Source organism: Giraffa tippelskirchi, chromosome 10 (genome assembly GCF_054371585.1).
Source record: "Giraffa tippelskirchi isolate mGirTip1 chromosome 10, T2T-mGirTip1v1.2.pri, whole genome shotgun sequence".
In the NCBI taxonomy this organism is placed as follows: Eukaryota; Metazoa; Chordata; class Mammalia; order Artiodactyla; family Giraffidae; genus Giraffa; species Giraffa tippelskirchi.
The window spans coordinates 39,789,091-39,812,102 of record NC_137284.1 but is presented as its reverse complement, the minus strand read 5'-3'; the positions used below and the strand labels follow the sequence as shown (position 1 = coordinate 39,812,102).

General features: G+C 40.9%; 1 protein-coding gene across 1 annotated transcript in view; it reads left to right on the top strand.

Annotated features, from left to right (window-relative positions):
• RAB38 (RAB38, member RAS oncogene family) overlaps positions 1-6,710 on the top strand; it is a 67,413-nt gene extending 60,703 nt beyond the window's left edge. The window contains exon 3 of the mRNA XM_081533342.1: positions 5,821-6,710. Coding sequence (XP_081389468.1) covers positions 5,821-5,973 — 153 coding nt within the window. The 3' untranslated portion in view covers positions 5,974-6,710. The remainder of the gene's footprint in view (positions 1-5,820) is intronic.
• Positions 6,711-23,012: the final 16,302 nt, after the last annotated feature.

Genomic DNA, 23,012 nt, shown 5'->3' with positions numbered 1-23,012 from the left:
ATTTTTTTGGGCTCCAGAATCACTGCTGATGGTGACTGCAGCCATGAAATTAAAAGACGCTTACTCCTTGGAAGGAAGGTTATGGCCAACCTAGATAGCATATTTAAAATCAGAGACATTACTTTGCCAACAAAAGTCCGTCTAGTGAAGGCTATGGTTTTTCCAGTGGTCATGTATGGATGTGAGAGTTGGACGGTGAAGAAAGCTGAGCACTGAAGAATTGATGCTTTTGAACTGTGGTGTTGGAGAAGACTCTTGAGAGTCCCCTGGACTGCAAGGAGATCCAATCAATCCATCCTAAAAGAGATCAATCCTGGGTGTTCATTGGAAGGTCTAATGTTGAAGCTGAAACTCCAATACTTTGGCCACCTCATGCGAAGGGTTGACTCATTGGAAAAGACCCTAATGCTGGGTAGGATTGGAGGCGGGAGGAGAAGGGGACGACAGAAGATGAGATGGTTGGATGGCATCACCAACTCGATGGACATAGGTTTGGGTAGACTCCGGGAGTTGGTGATGGACAGAGAGGCCTGGCGTGCTGCAATTCGTGGGGTCGCAAAGAGTCAGACATGACTGAGCGACTGAACTGAACTGAACTGATATTGTAAAGATCATGGCAAATTTTAGTCTTTACTGTTCTCCTTAGACTCACATCTGACTCTGGGCCAGCCACCTACCCTTTCTCAATCTCAGGTTCCTCATCTGCAAAATAAAGGAATGGAATACACATATTATCATGTTCTCCTGATGGTTAAATGAAGAGAATATAGCTGAAAAAAGAAGAGAAGCTAAAAGGCAAGGGAGAAAAGGAAAGATATACCCATTTGAATGCAGAGTTCCAAAGAATAGCAAGGAGAGATAAGAAAGCTTTCCTCAGTGATCAATGCAATGAAATAGAGGAAAACAATAGAATGGGAAAGACTAGAGATCTTTTCAAGAAATTAGAGATACTAAGGGACCATTTCATGCAAAGATGGGCAGAATAAAGGACAGAAATGGTATGGACTTAAGAGAAGCAAAAGATATTACATAGAGGTGGCAAGAATACAGAAAACTATACAAAAAAGATCTTCATGACCCAGATAACCACAATGGTGTGATCATACACCTAGAGCCAGACATCCTGGAATACGAAGTCAAGTGGGTTTTAGGAAGCATCACGATGAACAAAGCTACTGGAGGTGATGGAATTCCAGTTGAGCTATTCCAAATCCTAAAAGATGATGCTGTGAAAGTGGTGTACTCAATATGCCAGCAAATTTGGAAAACTCAGCAGTGGCCACAGAACTGGAAAAGGTCAGTTTCCCTTGCAATCCCAAAGAAAGGCAATGACAAAGAATGTTCAAACTACCACACAATTGCACTCATCTCAACTGCTAGAAAAGTAATGCTCAAAATTCTCCAAGCCAGGCTTCAACAGTATGTGAACTGTGAAATTCCAGATGTTCAAACTGGCTTTAGCAAAGGAAGAGAAACCAGAATCAAACTGCCGACATCTGCTGGGTCATCGAAAATGCAAGGGAGTTCCAGAAAAACGTCTACTTCTGCTTTATTGATTAGGCCAAAGCCTTTGACTGTGTAGATCACAACAAACTGTGGCAAATTATTCCAGAGATGGGAATACCAGACCACCTTATCAGCCTCCTGGGAAATCTGTATGCAGGTTAAGAAGCAATAGTTAAAAATGGACATGGCACAACAGACTGGTTCCAAACTGGGAAAGGAGAATGTCAAGGCTGTATATTGTCACCCTGCTTATTTAACTTATACACAGAGTTCGGTTCAGTTCAGTCGCTCAGTCATGTCCAGCTCTTCGTGACCCCATGGACTGCAGCATGCCAGGCCTCCCTGTCCATCACCAACTCCCGGAGTTTACTCAAACTCATCTCCATTGAGTGGGTGATGCCATCCAACCATCTCATCCTCTGTCGTCCCCTTCTCCTCCCACCTTCAATCTATCCCAGCATCAGGGTCTTTTCAAATGAGTCAGCTCTTCACATAAGGTGGCCAAAGTATTGGAGTTTCAGCTTTAGCATCAGTCCTTCCAATGGACACTCAGTACTGATCTCCTTTAGGATGGACTGGTTGGATCTCCTTGCAGTCCAAGGGACTCTCAAGAGTCTTCTCCAACACCACAATTCAAAAGCATCAATTCTTTGGCACTCAGCTTTCTTTATAGTCCAACTCTCACATCCATACCTGACTACTGGAAAAACCATAGCTTTGACTAGGTGGACCTTTGTTGGTGAAGTAATGTCTCTGCTTTTTAATATGCTATCCAAGTTGGTCACAACTTTCCTACCAAGGAGTAAGCGTCTTTTAATTTCATGGCCGCAGTCACGATCTGCAGTGATTTTGGAGCCCCAAAAAATAAAGTCAGCCTCTGTTTCCACTGTTTCCCCATGTATTTGCCATGAAATGACAGGACCAGATGCCATGATCTTAGTTTTCTGAATGTTGAGTTTTAAGCCAACTTTTCCATTCTCCTCTTTCACTTTCATCAAGGGGCTCTTTAGTTCACTTTCTGCCATAAGGGTGGTGTCATCTGCATATCTGAGGTTGCTGATATTTTTTCCAGGAATCTTGATTCCAGCTTGTGCTTCCTCCAGCCCAGCATTTCTCATGATGTACTCTGCATATAAGTACCTTAAATACACAGAGTACATCATGCAAAATGCTGGGCTGGAGGAAGCACAAGCTGGAATCAAGATTGCCAGGAGAAATATCAATAACCACAGATATGCAGATGACACCACCCTTATGGCAGAAAGTGAAGAGGAACTAAAAAGCCTCTTGATGAAAGTGAAAGAGGAGAGTGAAAAAGTTGACTTAAAACTCAACATTCAGAAAACTAAGATATTGGCATCCGGTCCCATCACTTCATGGCAAATAGATGGGGAAACAATGGAAACAGTGACAGACTTTATTTTTTTGGACTCCAAAATCACTGCAGATGGTGACTGCAGCCATGAAATTAAAAGACGCTTATTCATTGGAAGAAAAGTTATGACCAACCTAGACAGCATATTAAAAAGCAGAGACGTTAGTTAGCCAACAAATGTCCATCTAGTCAAGGCTATGGTTTTTCCAGTAATAATGTATGGATGTGAGAGTTGGACTCTAAAGAAAGCTGAGTGCCAAAGAATTGATGCTTTTGAACTGTGGTGTTGGAAAAGACTCTTGAGAGTCCCTTGGACTGCAAGGAGATCCAACCAGTCCATCCTAAAGGAAATCAGTCCTAAATATTCATTGGAAGGACTGATGTCAAAGCTAAAGTCCATCACCGACATGATGGACATGAGTTTGAGTAGGCTCCGGGAGCTGGTGATGGACAGGGAAGCCTGGAGTGTTGCTGTCCATGGGGTTGCAAAGAGTTGAACATGACTGAGCTACTGAACTGAGATGTAGATAACATTTATTAAATGTATGCCATATCCTCTTCACTGTTCTAAGAGTATTGCATGTTGTAAGTATTAACATGTATTAACTTACAATCATCTATAAAGTAGATTCCCTTTAGAGATGAGGAAACTAAGGTGGGGAGTGGTTGAAACAGTTTTCCTAAAGTCGCACCACCGGAAAGTGGGAGCTGAGATAAGAGTTTGGCTTCAGGCTTGTGCTGTATGTACTATATACCGTGCTCTTTTGTAGAATGCATGTGGTCAGTATAGTGCTTGCTCATCTTCCTGGCTTCCTCTGATAGGTTCCAATCTGATATAGATGTGCCATGGCAACCATGGTACCCATAATAAGTATTTTGCAATTGCTCACTGATAAATTAAGTAATTAAAAAGAGTACTAAGGGTCCAGGGCTTCCCTGTTCACTTAGTGATAAAGAATCCACCTGCCAATGCAGGAGACTCGGGTTCGATCCTCGGTTGGAAAGATCCCCTGGAGAAGGAAATGGCAAGCCACTTCATTATTCTTACCTGGAGAATTCCATGGACATAGAAGCCTGGTGGGCTACAGTTAATAGAGCTGCAAGAGTTGAACATGACTTGATGACTAACCACCACCATCCAAGGGTCCATATAGTTTTGTCTAGTGATGGATTTGTATTGGATTGTGTTTTTTGACACTTCACTTGCAAAGAAATCTCAGTGCCTCTGTCTGGCCAAGTTCTCATTCAAGGCTCATAGTAGTCTGGTTCCAGATGCCCTTTTCAACCTGATTATACCTCTGCTGTTTACCTTGCTAGTATAAGTTCTCACAAGGACAGACTTTAGTGTTGTCTTTGTATGCCTTGTACTTAGGAGGAATCTGAAGAATATAGATTGAATGACTGTGAGTCATCATGAACTGCTACCCTGTTCCTATGTACAATCTAAAAGTAGGCACAGCCGCTCCTTGGCTCTGATGGTTTCCTTAGTCTAGAGCCCCATCCTCCATAATCTCACATCCTAGTCCTGACACCAGCTAATGTGTTAAAAGTCACAATTTCACTGGCATCATCTTGTCTTTTACTAAAATGACCCTGCTAAACTGCCACAAATTGGGCTTAGGTTTCAGTTGTTTTTATCATGAGGATGATGGATTTTCATTCATTTGTCCACACTTCACTCTCTTCATTAGTAGATTTTGCCAATCTACACATTATAATGAAAGAACTCTATTTTACTGGCAACTTAATATAGGAGTGGAGATTTAAAATATACTACTGTCAAATCTAACTTATATTGCTTATCCAGGAGGGCCGTTTTTAATGCTTAAAACTTGCTTTATGAAACAGAAAGGATCTAAGATTTATTTTGCACCCACTGGTCCTAACATTGTAGTAAGAACTTTTGTTATTGCTCTTGATTTTGAAAACTTGAAAAGTAATAAAACTTAGTAAGAGCCAGGCTTTGATGTCAGCAACATCTGGTTGTGAATTCTGGCCCTCAAACCCTTCTGCTGTATGATCTTGGCACTGAGAGGAGTCTCTTAATCTCTCTCAATTTAAGTTTTCTTACCTGTGAACAGATATGATATCCCACGTTTGATATTTGCGACTGAGCATGCAGCACATGCATTATCATCAAGAGTGTCACATAGATGAGGGAAGGGAAGCCCAGGGACATGAATTTTGGCTCTCCGCCTTCCAGTCCAATGGCAGGACTGCCCTGCTCTGGCCGCTCTGAAGTTAGGCGTGAACACATGATTTTCATGGGACAATGAAATGGGAGGATAAATGCTGTGTCTCCCTTTCACTTTTGTCCAGAAGCAATAAGAGCCAATGCTCGATTCACCGTATTCTTTTCTCCCTGGCTTCTGCAAGTATGGCAAGCACAGAGATAGAATTTCTCTTGGCTTAGGTTGATGGCTGAAAAGCCAAATATCCTATGATGCACGTAGGATGAGTGACAATTATGACTTTGTTGCTTTAAGCCACTGATTTGGGGGTGTGAATGAATTCTGGTATAAAAACCAGTAACAACAACATCACAAACCAACAAAATAACAACCAGAACTTCACCTTGTTTTAGATTTAGAAACCCTCAGAGGAATTTTTATTAAGGCTCTGTTAAATGGGAGAGGTTTGTTGTTTGTGGAACTCGACAAGTTACTGTAAGCTTTCATAGCAAGTGAACTCAGGGTTGAGCTTGAATGATCGAAAATGTACTAATGAATATTTACAAAACAAATCCATATATTTACTTTTGTGAAAGACTAAAATGTAAAGTTCTTAGAAGGAATAAATAAGAGCAAGGGGAATAGAAAGAGGATGCATGGGACAGGGTTTAGAAAGAGATATTTAAATACTGCCCTTTGTCTCATGTAAGTCTCTGTCCTAGCGTTATTCTAGAATGTTGAATACTAAAAGCTGTTTTCTCCCCTTAGGAAAATATCAACATCGATGAAGCCTCCAGATGCCTGGTGAAACATATACTTGCCAATGAGTGTGACCTGATGGAGTCCATTCAGCCTGACATCGTGAAGCCGCATCTCACATCGCCCAGGGTTGTCAGCTGCTCCAGCTGCTCCAAATCCTAGTAGGCTCCTGTGCTGGAATATGGTGGGAGGAATCCAATCATCTCATGAATTGAGTCTCAAATCCTACCATATTGGATAAATGTCAGGATGGGGATACACCTGGGGCAAGCCAAAGGCCTGTGGCTGTATCTTTCTTTCCTCCAAGAGAAATATCAAATATTCCTTTTTATGTTTTTTTTCCCCCCACAGCATCAGCACAGTGTTTACAAGCTTTTAAAATATTTAGTCTGTTACAAAATTCTGTCTTGTAGCTGACCGTAATTCTGTACTAACCGAGTTGGCCCTATTATTTGCGTCTTTGGGTCAGCCAGAGCCTCAGGTCTGAAAGAGAAAGGGGACAAGAACAGACTAGCTGTCAAGTTAAGCGCTGGCTTTCACTTTGCCCCTGGTATCTTTGTCCAGACTTCAGTACATCCTCAGCTGCTCTGACAGGCCTATTAAATAGAAGCCGTACTTTCTCCAGAGATGACCTCCATTCTCAACAGACCTGGAGTTGTCTCTGATTTAGCTCTTCAGTGTCATGGACACAGGCTTCCTGTGCTTTTGTTGCTTTTATTGTCAATTGCCGTGCCCTGAATGTTGGTTTCACTGAAAACTTTATGAAAAGACCTCCCCTGGTACGTGCCTTTCTGTTAGCTTTCTCTAACCCAAGCTGTGGGACTCTTCTGTATGTCTAATATATATTATATATATTTTCACAAGTGAAAAATAAAACATGAAAAGATGCTGTTTCCTTATTTCTGCAAGTGCTTCAAGTTTCTTAGTATTCTGAACTTTTTTTTTTTGACTGTGTGTCCATTGTTCTCTCAACCCATTTCTAAAATTTAATTTCAAAAAGGAGATGTGAAAGAAGCTCTTAAAGGAAGGGTACTGTTAAAACTGAGATGAGTCATGCATCCCATCTGTGTCTATAGTTCATACTGGCATTTAGGCCAAGAGTGTAAGCAGTGAATCTACACAATTTTTGATTAAGCAGAGGAATATATTTTCATATATTCTGGTCAGGAAAGCTGTCAAACCAATCACAACATACAGAGAAACGACTAAAACCTACATTTGATATCTTGCTTTTCACCATGGTTGTGGTGCGAGTATGCTGCAGGTAGCTACTACTTTTGAAGGGCATTATTTTTCATTGATGTTGATAAGATACTCATAGGAACTTGGTAACAGATGTTTTTTTTGGGGTGTCCTACCCATATTATCTTGGCATTCATTGTCTCCATAAATACCAACCACAATGCTTCCTATTATTCGTGTTTGCGATCCTTTCCTTAAGGGCATTCTCTGGCCCCTGGAACTCTTGACCCATGAGGCAGGCAGGCCAGTGAGTTAATAACTCCAGAGCATCCCTCAACCAATGACAGCAGGGATTGGGGGATAAATACCTTAGGTTCTTTTTCTTCCGGGAAGACCACTTCTCAGCATGCTCTCTGCAGTCTCTTAGACACCCCTAGTGGGATTAATAGCCCTTGGTTCCCATAGGGGAGACCTTCCCACCTGCCTCATCCTTTATGGTCTTCATTTCATCCTTATTGGCTTTCATCATTATGAGCTTCATTTCCTTCTTTCCTCATGGCCTCACTCTTCTACAAGTGCTTCCTGAATCACTTTCTAGATAAGCTACTTTCACTCAAATCCTTATTTCAGGGTCTATGGTAGAAACCAAAACCTGCCCAAGTTAGTTGGGACAGAAGTGGTTTAGGAAGCTGAGGCTTGACACCAGCTTTTGAATTGAACGACTCACTACCTAGGTGGTAGCAAGGACCCCCTTACTGGTGAATAATATGGGGGAGCCAATCCCTGGCCAGCTATAGCACCATAATTACTAAGACTCTCGTCAGGTGGATTGAGATAAAATTCAGTCAGAAGTAAAATCTTATATTGCTCTTGTGTTGGAAAGACATGCGATTGCAGAGTTCATTAACTTCCATGAAACTCTATAGGGAAAAAAAATTACAGGCTTGTGTCAGTCAACGTTCGACTCAAGATTTGGTGTAAAAGTTTAAAGACTTCCAACCAACAATCAAAGTGACCCTCACTTCCTTCAGCTGCAGGATAGACCACATGGAAAATCAGGCCTAAGATTTGATTTTGGGAAAGGGAAAAATATAAAGGAGGCCAAGTTCACAGAGCTAGCAAGCCTTCTCCACTAAAATCAGGGTCTTTGTAGGGAAAGTCAGACACTGAAACATGGAAGGAAACATTCGGGTAGATGCTCTTAAGAGTCTTGAACCCACAGAATCTTCTGAAACTCTGCTCCAGAAAAAGAGGCCCTTACCCTTTCCAGTGGAGAACAGCCGGTTACCACGTTAAAACCTCATCTCAGTAGGATGTTTTATAAGGTGATGTTTCCCTTCTCAAGCTCTGCTTCCATCTCCCTTCATTGCTTCTAGACAAATAATTAGGATCAAATCTCAGTATGACTTGAGTGGAAAAGTATGATCCATGTTTCAAGATGAGATGTATTATTAATCAAATGAACTATTGAACCTGGCTCATGATTGCTTCTAGGAATCAGGAGGATGTTCTGAGGAACTGGTCTTGAGACACTGGATCAGAGAGTACAGAATGTAAGATCAGATAACAATCTATTTGTTTGCGAGCACTCTTATGTGAGTTAATTTTTAACATTCTGGCAAGTACACCTGGAGCTGGTCCCAACGTACTACTGGAACAGCCCTTAAAAGCTTGGAAATGATGTTGGCCTAAAATAAATGATGTGGTTATGCCAGAACCACCTTGGCGAAGCATTGGAGAAGAGTTCCAAGGTCTCAGAGAGGTGGGCATGTTATAATGTATTTATTTTGTAATGTCAGAGAAACTACCAGCTGATTATGTTCCCTGGGAGAGCCCAGATGACATTCACTTCACTAGAACAATAAGATTGCTTAGTCACTTAAGTCACGCCCAACTCTTTTGTGACCCCATGGGCTGTAGCCCTCCAGGCTCCTCTGTCCATAGGATTTCCCAGCAAGAAGACTGGAGTGGGTTGCCATTTCCTTCTCCAGGGGATCTTCCCCACCCAGGGATCAAACCCACATCTCCTGCATTGCAGGTGGATTCTTTACCACTGAGCCACCAGGGAAGTCCCAAAAAACCAATAAGGCATATCCCCAAAAGAGGGATGCCAACTTCAGTGAGAAGGTCAGTGGTGCCTGTTCCCCGTAGACCAGACTTGAGGCTGTAAATATGCTGTTGTGGTTTGCTAGGAATGATACCCCGTATGGTTCAAAATGTGGTTGTACTATTAAGTGATACTGTGTGTGTAGTGCTGAGTCCTAGATAGCTAGCATCAAAAGGGAGCACAAAGCCTTCCACTATCCCTTTAAATAATCCACTTAAGAAAGTGGCCTTCCTGTCTTACTGTGTAGCCCAGGGAACAATATTCAATATCTTGTGATTAGCCATAATGGAAAAGAATATGAAAAAAAAGTATATATTTATAACTGAATCACTGTGCTGTACAGCAGAAATTAACACAACATTGGAAACAACTATGCTCCAATAAAATAAATTGAAAAAAAAAAAGAAAAAGAAAGTGGCCTTCCCCTTTTTATGACTTCAGGTTCTGCTGGGTTAGAACTCTTGATATTTCTACCAGGGGACAGAGTAAATCTACAACTTCGGCTATGGCCTGATCATTCTGGGCTCTTATGCCCTATGGCCAGCAGTCAGAGAAGGCAGTTACTGTATGGACAAGGGTAATTCATCCTGATTGTGACGAGGCCATAGAGTTGTTGCTAAATAATGGAGCAGGAAGGAGTATGTCTGGAAATCGTGGGACTCACTGGCCTGCGTCTTGATGCGTCCCTGGTGAGAAATGAGAGGGCAGTTGCAGCTACAACATCTTGATGAGGACAAGCAACCAGGGACTCGTGCTCTAAGAGCTCGAAGACTGAGTTACTGCACCACATGATGAACATAGACGAGAAGCAGCTTGGTCTAGGGAATGGAAGTAATAAAGGAGGGAAATGATGAGTATCAATTATGGCTTCAAGATTAACTACAGCAGGAGACTACAGGCCTCCTGTTTTAAGTTCTTTCTTTCTTGGTCTCTCTTTTGGAACTATAACAAGTGATCTAACAGAAAAAAAAATCAGTGAAAAGACAAAATGAACTTGACCTGCAACATGAGTGAATCTGGGTAATGCATGGAGTGGGCTATGGTAGACCAGAGCGGAGGAAAGACTGTGGCCAGGAGGTGAAGGGGGCAACAGAGGATGAGATGGTTGAATGGCCTCATGGATTCAAAGGACTTGAGTTTGAACAAACTCCGGGAGATAATGAAGGACAGGGAAGCCTGCGTGCTGCAGTCGATGGGATCACAGAGAGCCAGACATGACTGAGCGACTGAATAACAACAACAACAATAGCAGAGGAAGTGAACAATCCATTGCAATCCTCTGACATCCCCCGCGATTCTACCTTAAAATGTTCTTTAGGTGCATGAAGCATATTTGTCTCGCACACTGTACAGATGGGAGTGCTACAGAGTTAACGCCTTCAGGAGCAGCCTCATCTAAGACTGGTAGATAAATACTTCAGCTTCTTCACCCCACAGGTGGGATACACCTGAGCCTTGCTGTATTCACTCAGTGACCCCCCAGCGCAGCTGAGTCAAGTTTCACTCAGTGGCAACCTGCGCATTATCACACCCCTTTTTTCCCCTTTCCTTCCCAGTCTCACTGCTCCTCTTTCAATGCTCCCAAAGATCACCTCCCAGTTCAGAGGTTTTCATGTTTGATTGAGTTACAGTTGCCGGTGGCTCTTAAAATGTCTGAGCATCGAGGCAATAGCCCTTATTACCATGCAATCACTAGTCCACCGCTTTTGTAGCTAAACATGCACTGAAATGTGATGTCTAAGATATGAGTAAGATCAGAACTAAGTATAATAACCCTCATCCATCACAGAATATTGTTATGTATACTGTCTTCAAAATGAATATTCATGGATTCCTTCTCTCCCTTGACGAATATTCATTGAACAATGACTGTGTTCCCACACTTGGCTGGGCACTGCTGTGGACATGTGAATAACTAAGTCATGGTCTCAGATCTTAAAGTGTTATGATCAACTAGGAGACACAAACTTGTAAATAATTCACCATGAGTCAAGAGAGAAGTCAGATGTCCAAACCAAGACATCTCTTCTGAAAACATAATTTGCTTCTAAATGCAGAGGCTGCAGCTCCAAATGTATTTAAGGAAACAGAATATATGTGCCTACATACGTTCTTCCTGGGACACTGAAATCTAGCCATCTTAGACTACTTTGTTCAGCTAGCTCTTCCTGCTGTCTGCAATATTCTTTTCCTTTCTTTGCCTGGAAATCCTACCCATTCCTTAAAGATGAGCGCTATAACACAGCCTTTTAGTCTCGTCTATCTCTGTGGGTGCATGATAAGTTGAGTCAGTCGTGTCCAACACTTTGTGACCCAGTGGACCATAGCCTACCAGGCTCTCTGTCCAAGGGGTTCTCCAGGCATGAATACTGGAGTGGGTTGCCATGCCACCCTGCCATTCCCTATCCAAGGATTGAACCTGGGTCTCTTATGTCTCCTGCATTGGCACGTGGGTTCTTTACCACTAGCACCACCTAGGAAGCCTGTCTATCTCTGTAAATGATGCCAATTTTCTTGCAATTTGCACAGCTCTTGATTGATTCTATCATCAACACTCATACACTGCATTATAGTGCTGTATCAACTTTTGTTTATAGAACACATACTATAGGACAATCACTGATGTGCACCTTTATTATGCCATTCATTTCCCATGGCAACGCTACACAAAAGTATTCATCTCCTCATTTTATATATGAAGAAATTGAAGTACACAGATATTGAGCAACTTGCCAAAGCTCACACAGAAACCAACCAGCAAAGCAAGGACTCCAACCCAGCAGCCTAATTCCAGCATACTTTAAATGGGTGAAATGTGTAGTATGCAAACAAATAGGAATAAAACTGTGACCAAAAAAGAGTAGGGCCATAGGAGAAAGCAGTATGCGGTCATTGTTTTCCCCACTGCAATACATTAGTGGCATTATGGAGCATAGTCCTGGTGTTTTTCCACAGGAAGAAATCCTAGGAATCCTTTATACCACTATTGTCATCTACCTATTTTTTCATCACTTCTCCATTCATGACTCACATTCGGATGTTGGAACTAGCGTTATACATGGGTTTAAATTTAGATGCATCTCAGTTTTTTCTGTCTGAAAATATTCTTGGCTTTCTGGGATCCCCAAGCACCACACAACTCCCCAGGACTGTAAGAGAAGAGAGCATGAGAAACCCCAATACACAGATCAGAAGTGCTGATGGACTGGTCAAAGTAATTCTCAGAGCTGAGGGCAAATGCCTCTGAGGAGCAAATGAACAGTATTTCACTGCATTGATGAGTGAAATTTTCCATTTCAACAAACCCAGTTATTTTGTTCAATCTGATAGTTTCTCAAATTAAAAGATGCTTACTCCTTGGAAGAAAAGTTATGACCAACCTAGACAGCATATTAAAGAAACAGAGACATTACTTGGCCAACAAAGGTCCATCTAGTCAAAGCCATGGTTTTTCCAGGAGTCATGTATGGATGTGAGAGTTGGACTATAAAGAAAGCTGAGTGCCGAAGAATTGACACTTTTGAACTGTGGTGTTGGAGAAGATTCTTGAGAGTCCCTTGGACTGCAAGGAGATCCAACCAGTCCATCCTAAAGGAAATCAGTCCTGAATATTCACTGGAAAGACTGATGCTGAAGCTGAAGCTCCATACCGAAGTACTGTCCACCTGATGCGAAGAACTGACTCATTTGAAAAGACCCTGATGTTGGGAAAGACTGAAGGCAGGAGGAGAAGGGGACGACAGAGGATGAGATGGTTGGATGGCATCACTGACTCAACAGACATGAGTTTGAGTGAACTCTGGGCATTGGTGATGCAGAGGGAAGCCTGACGTGCTGCGGTTCATGGGGTCGCAAAGAGTCGGACATGACTGAGTGACTGAACTAACTGATTGATAGCTTCTCAGAATGTTAATATTCAGGCACAGGCTTTAGTATATACCTAATTCCCCTATGGCTCAGTGGGTAAAGAATCCATATGCAATTCAGGAGACACAGGAAACGCTAGTTTGATCCTTGGGCCAGGAAGATGTCCTGGAGGAGGAAATGGCAACCCACTCTAGTATTATTGCTTGGAAAATTCCATGGACAGAGGAGGAGCAAAGAGTCAGACATGAATGAGCACATGGCATGCAAGTGCAGTATGCTCACTGAAATGGCCATGGTAGACATAAAATTCTAAAATTCAAAACTCCAGCTGGCCCAGATTACGCTTCCTGTTAGGACAAAATTTTTTTTCAAAAGAGCTTAGAGAAACCTGATGAAAGCTTTGTTCTAATGTGAATTATCAAAGAGTTGCTATTCCTTCTAACACAATACAATGTGTATGTTCTGTTTCATCTTCAGCTGAACTTTTAAGAAATTACCTTATGCCAGATGTGTAACATCAATCAATTTGCACTCATTGAACAAGTTTGATTGCTTGAGCAAGTTGCTGTGCACTTAAGTAGGTCACATGTTAAGGTCTCTACTAAAATGTGGAGTGCTTAATATATGTTAGTTTCTTTCCTTTCTCTGTGATGGTTGTTGTCATGGAAACATAAGTAATAAAAGTCATGGGTCCCTGCTCTTCAAATTTGCTCTTTCCTTGGGGAGAGTAATGAGACAGGCAAAAGATACCATTACAGATCAAGAAATGAAGATGGTTTCTGTTTCCACTACATAAAGAGTCCTCATTTTCATTTCACTATTATAATAACTATTAATAGTTATCATTTATTGCTCAGTTCTATACTATAACTTTCAAACGTAGTGTCATTTCATCATCACTACCACCCTATTGGGAGGAGAGTGATTTCGCATTTTATGGATAAGAAAAGAGAATAAAAAATAATATCCACATATATTATGTGATTTTGGCAGGATTTCTAGTCAACACATCTTCCTTTATGTCCTCCAAATCAAAGACCCTCATCCCTCCTGGCTAAAGTGACAGATCTAGAGATGAGTCTGTGATCCAACCAACCCACAGAATCCTCCCCTGTGCCTCCTGCCACTTCCCATCAGTGCTTTAGGAAAGGGGGCCACAGGAAATTGCCATCATTTTCTCACCCCACGTGACATGCAACACGTGACAGTTAGATGAGCCACGGTGGCTCAGATGGTAGAGAGTCTGCCTGCGATGCAGGAGACATGGGTTCAACCCCTGAATCTAGAAGATGCCCTGGAGAAGGGCACGGCTACCCACTCCAGTATTCACGTATTCTTGCCTAGAGAATCCCATGGACAGAGGAGCCTGGTGGGCTACAGTCCATGGGGTCACAAGAGTCAGACATGATTTTCTCTCATTCCATTACACAGAGAGATGAGGAGACTAGCCTGAGAGGGGAGGGCAGGGAGAAGTGATGGGACTTGATCCAGCTGTGTATGGCCTCTGATTCAAACTTTAACTTGCCAGTTCACATGAAGCAGTAAAATCCTCTTTGGTTTCTTTGTTCATCTGTTTGAGGCATTTTTGAGTTGCTCTTTTGCCACTTGAAACTCAGACTTTACTGACTAGTACAACCACACAATTAAAAGTGGTTTTGTACTCACGTATCTGTGTACTGGTCCATGTTTTTTTTTTAAACTAATTTTATTGGTTTATGACAGTATATAAGTTTTATGTATATTATAGCTGTACTTCTTCATACACTATAGCATTTTCACTACCAAAAGTTTGGATTCTAGTTGTCATCAAACAGCTGATCCCCTTACCCATGCCATCCTGCTATCCCCCTTCTCCTCTGATAATCACTATTCTGTTCTCTGTATCTATGTGTTTGTTGTGTTCCTTTATTTTAATTATTTTAAATTTCACAAATGAGTGAATTCATACTGTATTCTTATTTCTCCACTGGATTTATTTCACTTAGTGTTATAACCTCAAGGTCTATCCATGCTGTTGCAAATGGCAAGATTTCTTCTTTTTTATGGATGATTAGTATTATATTTTATACATACATACATATATATATATATATATAAAATATGTATACATACCACATCTTTATTTATTCACCCATTGATGGGCTCTTAGGTAGTTTCTCTATCTTAGTTACAGTCAATAATGCAATGATGAGCATAGGGGAGAAGATAACTTTTTTTTTTTTTTTGCCAAATGAAAGAAGACAACCTAAAAAGGCTGTGTGCTGTATTGTTCCAACTGTATGACATTCTTTTTTTTTTTTTTTATAAATTTATTTATTTTAGTTGGGGGCTAATTACTTTACAATATTGTAATAGTTTTTGCCATACATTGACATGAAGATAAATTTTTAAATCAGTGTTCTCACATTCTCTGGATAAACACCCAGAATCACACAGTAGTTCTATTCTTAATTTTTTGAGGAATCTCCATACTGTTTTCCATACTAGCTGCACCAATTTACATTCCCACCAAAAGTAGATGAGGATTCCTCCAAGTGTGTAAAATTTACTTAAAATAATAGCTCCCACTTAAATAGGAGATTTTTATAAGCATTGGAGTCCTTTACTTCAAATATTCTACTAGTAGGGAAATAGGTAGAGTCATGACTGATGGAAGAACAATGTTTTATGTTAATAGTAACTAAACAGTCAGTATCCCCAAAGTAAATAGGTAAATAGTGACAAGGGGCTTATAGAATAGAAACAAAGCATACAAATGCTTTTTGGGAATAGATGACATTGTGAAATTACTGTAGATGAAGTTCTAATAGGCATAATATGCCACTTATAGTATTTAAATTAATATTTTGAAATTAATAAAAAAATGCTTTAAAAAAATTTAATTTAAATTGGCATTTGGGATTAACAGATACATGCTACTAATAAGGACACTAACAAGGACCTACTGTATAACACAGTGAACTATATTCAATATCTTGAAATAACCTAAAATGGAAAAGAATCTGAAAAAGAATGTATATATATGTTTACTATATATGTATATACATAACTGAATCACTTTGCTGTACACCTGAAACATTATAAATCAACTATGTACACTTCAGTAAAAACTTATATTATAAAATGCTTTAACCAGATGGTGTTTGCAAATCAATCAGGAGACAGTTATTACTGAAATTCCATAAAGTAAGTTCTGGGAATCTCTATTTTATATACATAGAGAGAAAGAGAACATTGAGGGGAGTCCAAAAAACATGGAAAATAAAAAATTTGTGAAAGCGCAAAATAGTGTGGGATCATGGACTCTCCTGAAAGAAGCATGAGAAAGAATTTGATAAATGACTCAAATTCTGGTTAATTTTAATAAAAGTGATATTCAGTTACCCCCTTTAGCAAAGGAAAAAATGAGAGGAGAAAGATAAAGTTACATTCAGAAATGCTTTGTTTGAACATAGCACACAAAGAACCATAGGGAGTTTATGGGGGAACACAATCACTTGACTATGACAAATAAATTAATGCTAAATCACAGGAACTGAAAACATGCCATCAGTTCAGTTCAGTCACTCAGTCGTGTCCGACTCTTTGCGACCCCACGGACTGCAGCACGCCAGGCCTCCCTGTCCATCACCAACTCCCAGAGCCTACTCAAACTCATGTCCATTTTGTCGGTGATGCCATCCAACTATCTCATCCTCTGTCATCCCCTTCTCCTCCTGCCTTCAATCTTTTCCAGCATCAGGGTCTTTTCAAATGAGTCGGTTCTTCACATCAGGTGGCCAAAGTATTGAAGTTTCAGCTTCAGCATCAGTCCTTCCAGTGAATAGTCAAGACTGATTTCCTTTAGGATTGACTGGTTGGATCTCTTTGTAGTCCAAGTCCAAGGAGTCCAAGTCTCCTTGCAGATTCTCAAGAGTCTTCTCCAACACCACAGTTCAAAAGCATCAATTCTTTGGCGCTCAGCTTTCCTTAGAGTCCAGCTCTCACACCCATACATGGCTACTGGAAAAGCCATAGCTTTGACTAGGCAGACCTTTGTTGGTAAAGTAATGTCTCTGCTTTTTAATATGCTGTCCAGGTTGGTCATAGCTTTTCTTCCAAGGAACAAGCGTCTTTTAATTTCATGGTTGCAGTCACCATCTGCAGTAATATTGGAGCCCCCCCCCAAATAAATAAATAAAAAAGCTATCATAGTAAATTATTATTTAAAATGCTACTTATTTAGTAACTACATTGTGCCCACTACTGTGTATATGCTACTTTATATTCATAATAACATCAGAAGATCATCATTATTAACCCAATTTTACAAATGAGAGTCAACCCAACTTTAGAAGTTAGAGATATTTAAAAACTCTCCCCAAGTCACACAGCTAGCAAGTGACGGAGCCAACAGTCAAGCTCAAGACTGAATGATGTGACCATATTTTCATACCACCATGGTTTAGATGGCACCAGTTTTTAAGTTGTATATTTATTTTGTGAATGTATCAGTTAAGGTTCAGCAAAGAGTTGAGAATTCCATGGACAGAGGCTATAATCCATGGGGTCAAAAAAAGTCAGACACGACTGAGCAACTAACACTTTTACTTATACAGTAACTGAACAAAGAATATCTAATAAAAGGAATTATTAGTGAAAGAGATTAATTAAAAAGAAAATTAGAAAGAACCCCCCCAAAATACTGGAGTCGAAGGTGCAGGGTAAAGCTACCACTTCTGTGACTTAGGAAGAGCATCCAAAGAAGGAAAACACTTGGCAGTCTCCCCACTCCCTGCTTCTTGACCCCAGCTGTGATTCAGACCTTGATGGAGAAGATATTGCTGAGACCTACAGGATGGTGATGTTTACTGAGGTGCCTCATGCCAGAGCTGGTGAACAAGAATCTGATCACTGGGAAGTTGCCCGCTGGGGTACCACTGAAACTCACAGAGGACATCCACTACCTGCTCTCCATCACTGCCAATGCTTTCTGGCAAAAAAAACAAAAACAAAAAAAACACACCTATCTGCTGGTAAGGAAGGTGCCTTCTGGCAGCGCACCATACAAGCAAGAATAAAAGCGCCGATTCCAGGCACAGAATCCCATTCTTCCTCCAGTATTCCTCTAGCACCCTCCACTGACAAAGCCATACACTGCCTGCGAAAAGGGGAAATGTTTACAACATCCAGATCTGGAATCAAAAAGCTTGGGAAAGAGGGTGGATTTGGAGGACCAAGGCAATACAGCAATAATGGGTACAGTGTATTAATTAGGGTCAGTCATGATAATTGTGAGACCAAAGAACTCTAAGTCCATTTCACAATAATAATGATCATGACATTGAAATCATGATCAAGAGAGTCTACAAGGTTACTCTTCTATAAGCAGAAATTCAACTAGTTCAAATTTTTCCCTGCTGGAGCTCCATCTCCAGGAAGATTTTTGTTTCTGCAAACGGGAAGAAGAAAACATAGCAGATTGAGGACCATGCTTTCAAGCCAACCCTGTACATTGTTATGTCACATTTGCCCACAGTGGACTGACTGTAACTTAGAAGATGCCATCTATTTGTAAGAGCAGCTGGGAATAAACTAGAGGAAAAAACAATGCAGAGTGAACACTTGGCTTGTCTCTGCCACAGAAGATCACAGAGGTTCGCTCTGTCTGATTAGCGGTGACTTTGTGTAAGTTGTTAAGCCTCTCAGAGTCTTAATGAACTTAAGTATCATATAAGATGATGATATTTATCTGACAACAATGCCATGAGCTTTAAAGAAGTATTGTATAAAGCACTAAACAGCATGATCAATATGACTTAGATCCTGCTGTTTAGTATTCACTACATACTTAGATATTCAGTAAATATTAGATTCCCTAAATCAGTCATCATCAAGGGTAGAAGAGAGAATGAGTAAGGCATTAAAACCTCAAAAAGATGGTGATAAAATGGGAAAAATACTTCATCTAATAGTTTTACATTTGGAAAAATAAAATATCTAATATGTTTATGATAGGCATCTCAGAAGATTTAAAAATCTTCACAGATTTGCAATGGTAACAACTGGAAGATGGGAGTGATACATAGAAGGTAGAGAGGGTACTGGGAGAAGGAGGTATCAGAATCTGATGTGTGTTTGTGAGATTAAAAGAAGGAAAGAGAAGAGAGGGATAATGTAACACTTACTGAACAGTCATGTGCTCAGGAAGGTCGAGAAATTGTGCCCTAAATGCTCATTAGGTGCCCACACCCATTTGGCTTAACTGGTACACTTGAAGTTCAAGAGCATGAAGTTTGAGTGCTTTCGTTCTGAAATGATATTTGTTGTTCAGTCACTCAGTCATGTTTGACTCTCGTGATCCAATGGACTACAGCACGCCAGGCTTCCCTGTCCTTCACTATCTTCCAGAGTTTGCTCAAACTCACGTCCATTGAGTCGGTGATGCCATCCAAGCAACTCATCCTCTGTTGTCCCCTTCTCCTTCTTCCACTTCCCCCCAAAATGATATTACCTACATTCAGATTCCAGCCTTATGACTCAATATTCATGTACCCTTGAAGAATCTACTTAACATCTCTGTGGCAGAGACTGCTAGTTGCCACCTACTATTGTCTGAATCTGTGTCCATCACCGACTCAGTGGACATGAGTTTGAGTAAACTCTGGGAGTTGGTGATGGACAGGGGGACCTGGCGGGCTGCAGTCCATGGGGTCACAAAGAGTCAGACAGGACTGAGCGACTGAACTGAACTGAATATATACATATATATGTCATGTGTATTTTTTAAACTAAACCATTAATACTGGACATCTAAGTTACTGTCAGTAGATATGCCTTTGCACAAGCTGGAATCAAGATTGCCAGGAGAAATATTAACAACCTCACATATGCAGATGACAGCACCCTTATGGCAGAAATTGAGGAGGAACTAAAGAGTCTCTTGATGAAAGTGAAAGAAGAGAATGAAAAGGCTGGCTTAAAATTCAACATTCAAAAAACTAAGATCATGGCATCTGGTCCCATCACTTCATGGCAAATAGATGGGGAAACAATGGAAACAGTGACAGACTTTATTTTCTTGGGCCCCCAAATCACTGCAGATGGTGACTGCAGCCATGAAAATAAAAGATGCTTGCTCCTTGAAAGAAAAGATATGACCAACCTAGACAGCATATTAAAAAGCAGAGACATTACTTTGCCAACAAAGGTCTGTCTATTCAAAGCTATGGCTTTTCCAGTAGTCATGTATGGATGTGAGAGTTGGACTATAAAGAAAGCTGAGCGCTGAAGAATTGATGCTTTTGAACTGTGGTGTTGGAGAAGACTCCTGAGAGTCCCTTGGACTGCAAGGAGATCCAACCAGTCCATCCTAAAGGAAATCAGTCCTGAATATTCACTGGAAAGACTGATGCTGAAGCTGAAGCTCCAATACTTTGGCCACCTGATGTGAAGAACCAACTCATTGAAAAAGACCCTGATGATGGGAAAGATTGAAGGCAGGAGTAGAAGGGGATGACAGAGGATGAGATGGTTGGATAGCATCACCGACTTGATGGACATGAGTTTGAGCAAGCTCCAGGAGTTGGTGATAGACAGGGAAGCCTGGTGTGCTGCAGTCCATGGGGTCGCAAAGAGTTGGACAGGGCTGAGTGACTGAAGTGACTGAACTGACTGATGCCTTTAAATAGTGCTACAAAGATAAATTTTCATGCACACCCATGATCAATTCCTTAGAATAAATTCCTAGTAGTGAAATTGCTGAATCAAAACTTAAGCAAAATTTTAAAGCAATCTTATAATTGCTTTTGGAAAGTGAGTACCAATTTCTACTCTCATCAGTGATATTTTGAAATATCCAAAGAGCACAATAAGATATGATTATAGCTCCTATTTATACTCACAAGCACAGCAGATCCCCTACAGAAGGTCTTCTAATGTCTTTGGGGGAAGGGTAGTAAATATATGAATAGAAGAGAAGGCTTTGCTGACACTAAAAACATGATGTCAGATTACAGCAATGTCACTTTCCATTGGAGATCAGATTAAATTCAAATGTGAGTCTCTTCTCTCCCCCTCGCCTTCAATACCCTTGAGAAAGATCAGTTTACTCTCTAACAGTCAAAGTGTTATGGCAGTAAATAAAAATAAATTCAACAGAAAACAGGGTTTACTAAGAAGTATTTTGTCTACTTAATAGGTGAAACCTGCAGGCTCTTGCAAAACCTGCTTGCCCATAATATTACTAAAATTAATAAGTTGTCATTGTGTTTTATAGTCAGTATTATAGCGCATCTATGCTACCAAAAGTGCCATTATAATTTGGACTGCTGAATTATTTTAATTTGTTCTAAATCCATGGCAATAGAATATACTTCCCCCAAACTACTGGCAGAAAGTGAAGAACTAAAGAGCCTCTTGATGAAAGTAAAAGAGGAGAGTGAAAAAGTTGGCTTAAAGCTCAACATTCAGAAAACTAAGATCATGGCATCCAGTCCCATCACTTCATGGAAAATACATGGGGAGACAGTGGAAACAGTGGCTGACTTTATTTTTGGGGGCTCCAAAATCACTGCAGATGGTGACTGCAGCCATGAAATTAAAAGACAGTTACTCCTTGGAAGGAAAGTTATGACCAACCTAGACAGCATATTAAAAAGCAAAGACATTACTTTACCAACAAAGGTCCACCTAGTCAAAGCTATGGTTTTTCCAGTAGTCATGCATGGATGTGAGAGTTGGGCTATAAAGAAAGCTGAACGCCAAAGAATTGATGCTTTTGAACTGTGGTGTTGGAGAAGACTCTTGAGAGTCCCTTGGACTGCAAGGAGATCCAACCAGTCCATCCTAAAGGAGATCAGTCCTGAGTGTTCATTGGAAGGGCTGATGTTGAAGCTGAAACTCCAATATTTTGGCCACCTGATGCAAAGAGCTGACTCATTTGAAAAGACCCTGATGCTGAGAAAGATTGACGGTGGGAGGAGAAGGGGACAAGAGAGGATGAGATGGTTGAATGGCATCACCAACTCAATGACCATGAGTTTGAGTAGACTCTGGGAGTTGGTGATGGACAGGGAGGCCTGACGTGCTGCAGTCCATGGGGTCTCAAAGAGTCAGACATGACTGAGTGACTGAACTGAAGTGAACTGAAACTACTGAGGTTGTTCATACATCAACTTAGCATAAACTAGAATTCTAAAAACAGGATATATACAGACATGACAGTTTTTCCCTCAGTATATTCAGTTTTCTACTTTAATTAAAAAGGGAACCAGGTTCTTTGATAGATTAGTGGCACATAAAATATGAAACATCAAGGGTTAGTGGGGTATGCATTATAATTTTAACACACCATTTTAAAGTATTTTCTTATGCTATCTCTTGTTGTTTTTTTCCCCAGGTTATGCATCATCTCACCATCCCCTTTCATTTCTTTTGTTCCCTCAGAAGAATGCTTGTTGTGTTGTATTTAGTTGCTAAGTCATGTCCAACCTTTCTGCGACCACTTGGAGTGTTACCCGCCAGTCTCCTCGGTCCACGGGATTTCCCAGGCAAGAATACAGGAGTGGGCTACCATTTCCTTCTCCAGGGGATCTTCCAGACGCAGGGACTGAACCTGAGTCTCCTGAATTGGCAGGTAGATTCTTTACTGAGCCACCACAGAAGCCCCAGAAGAACGCTAGCCTCCTAGAAAACAGTCATTCCATAAATGCTTCTCAATTTACTTTGACCTTAATTCAGAGTTTACAACACCTGTGAGACTATGCTATCCTCATTCTTGGGGATTTGGGATAGAGGATGGGGTGAGTTCTTTTATTTGTGTCTGTGGGGGGGGGGGAGGGGGCATGCGTGATTTATCATTAAGGGAGGCCATCAGAAGTTGCCAGGATTAAATACTTTCTAATAAAACAGCAAGAGTAAAATTCCTAATCATGGAGTTTCTGACTGGATTGAATGAGAGAATTTACTTGAAGCAGGGGCTTCCCTGGTGGCTCAGATGGTAAAGAATCTGCCCGCAGCGCGGGAGACCTGGGTTCCATCTCTGAGGTGAGAAGATCCCCTGGAG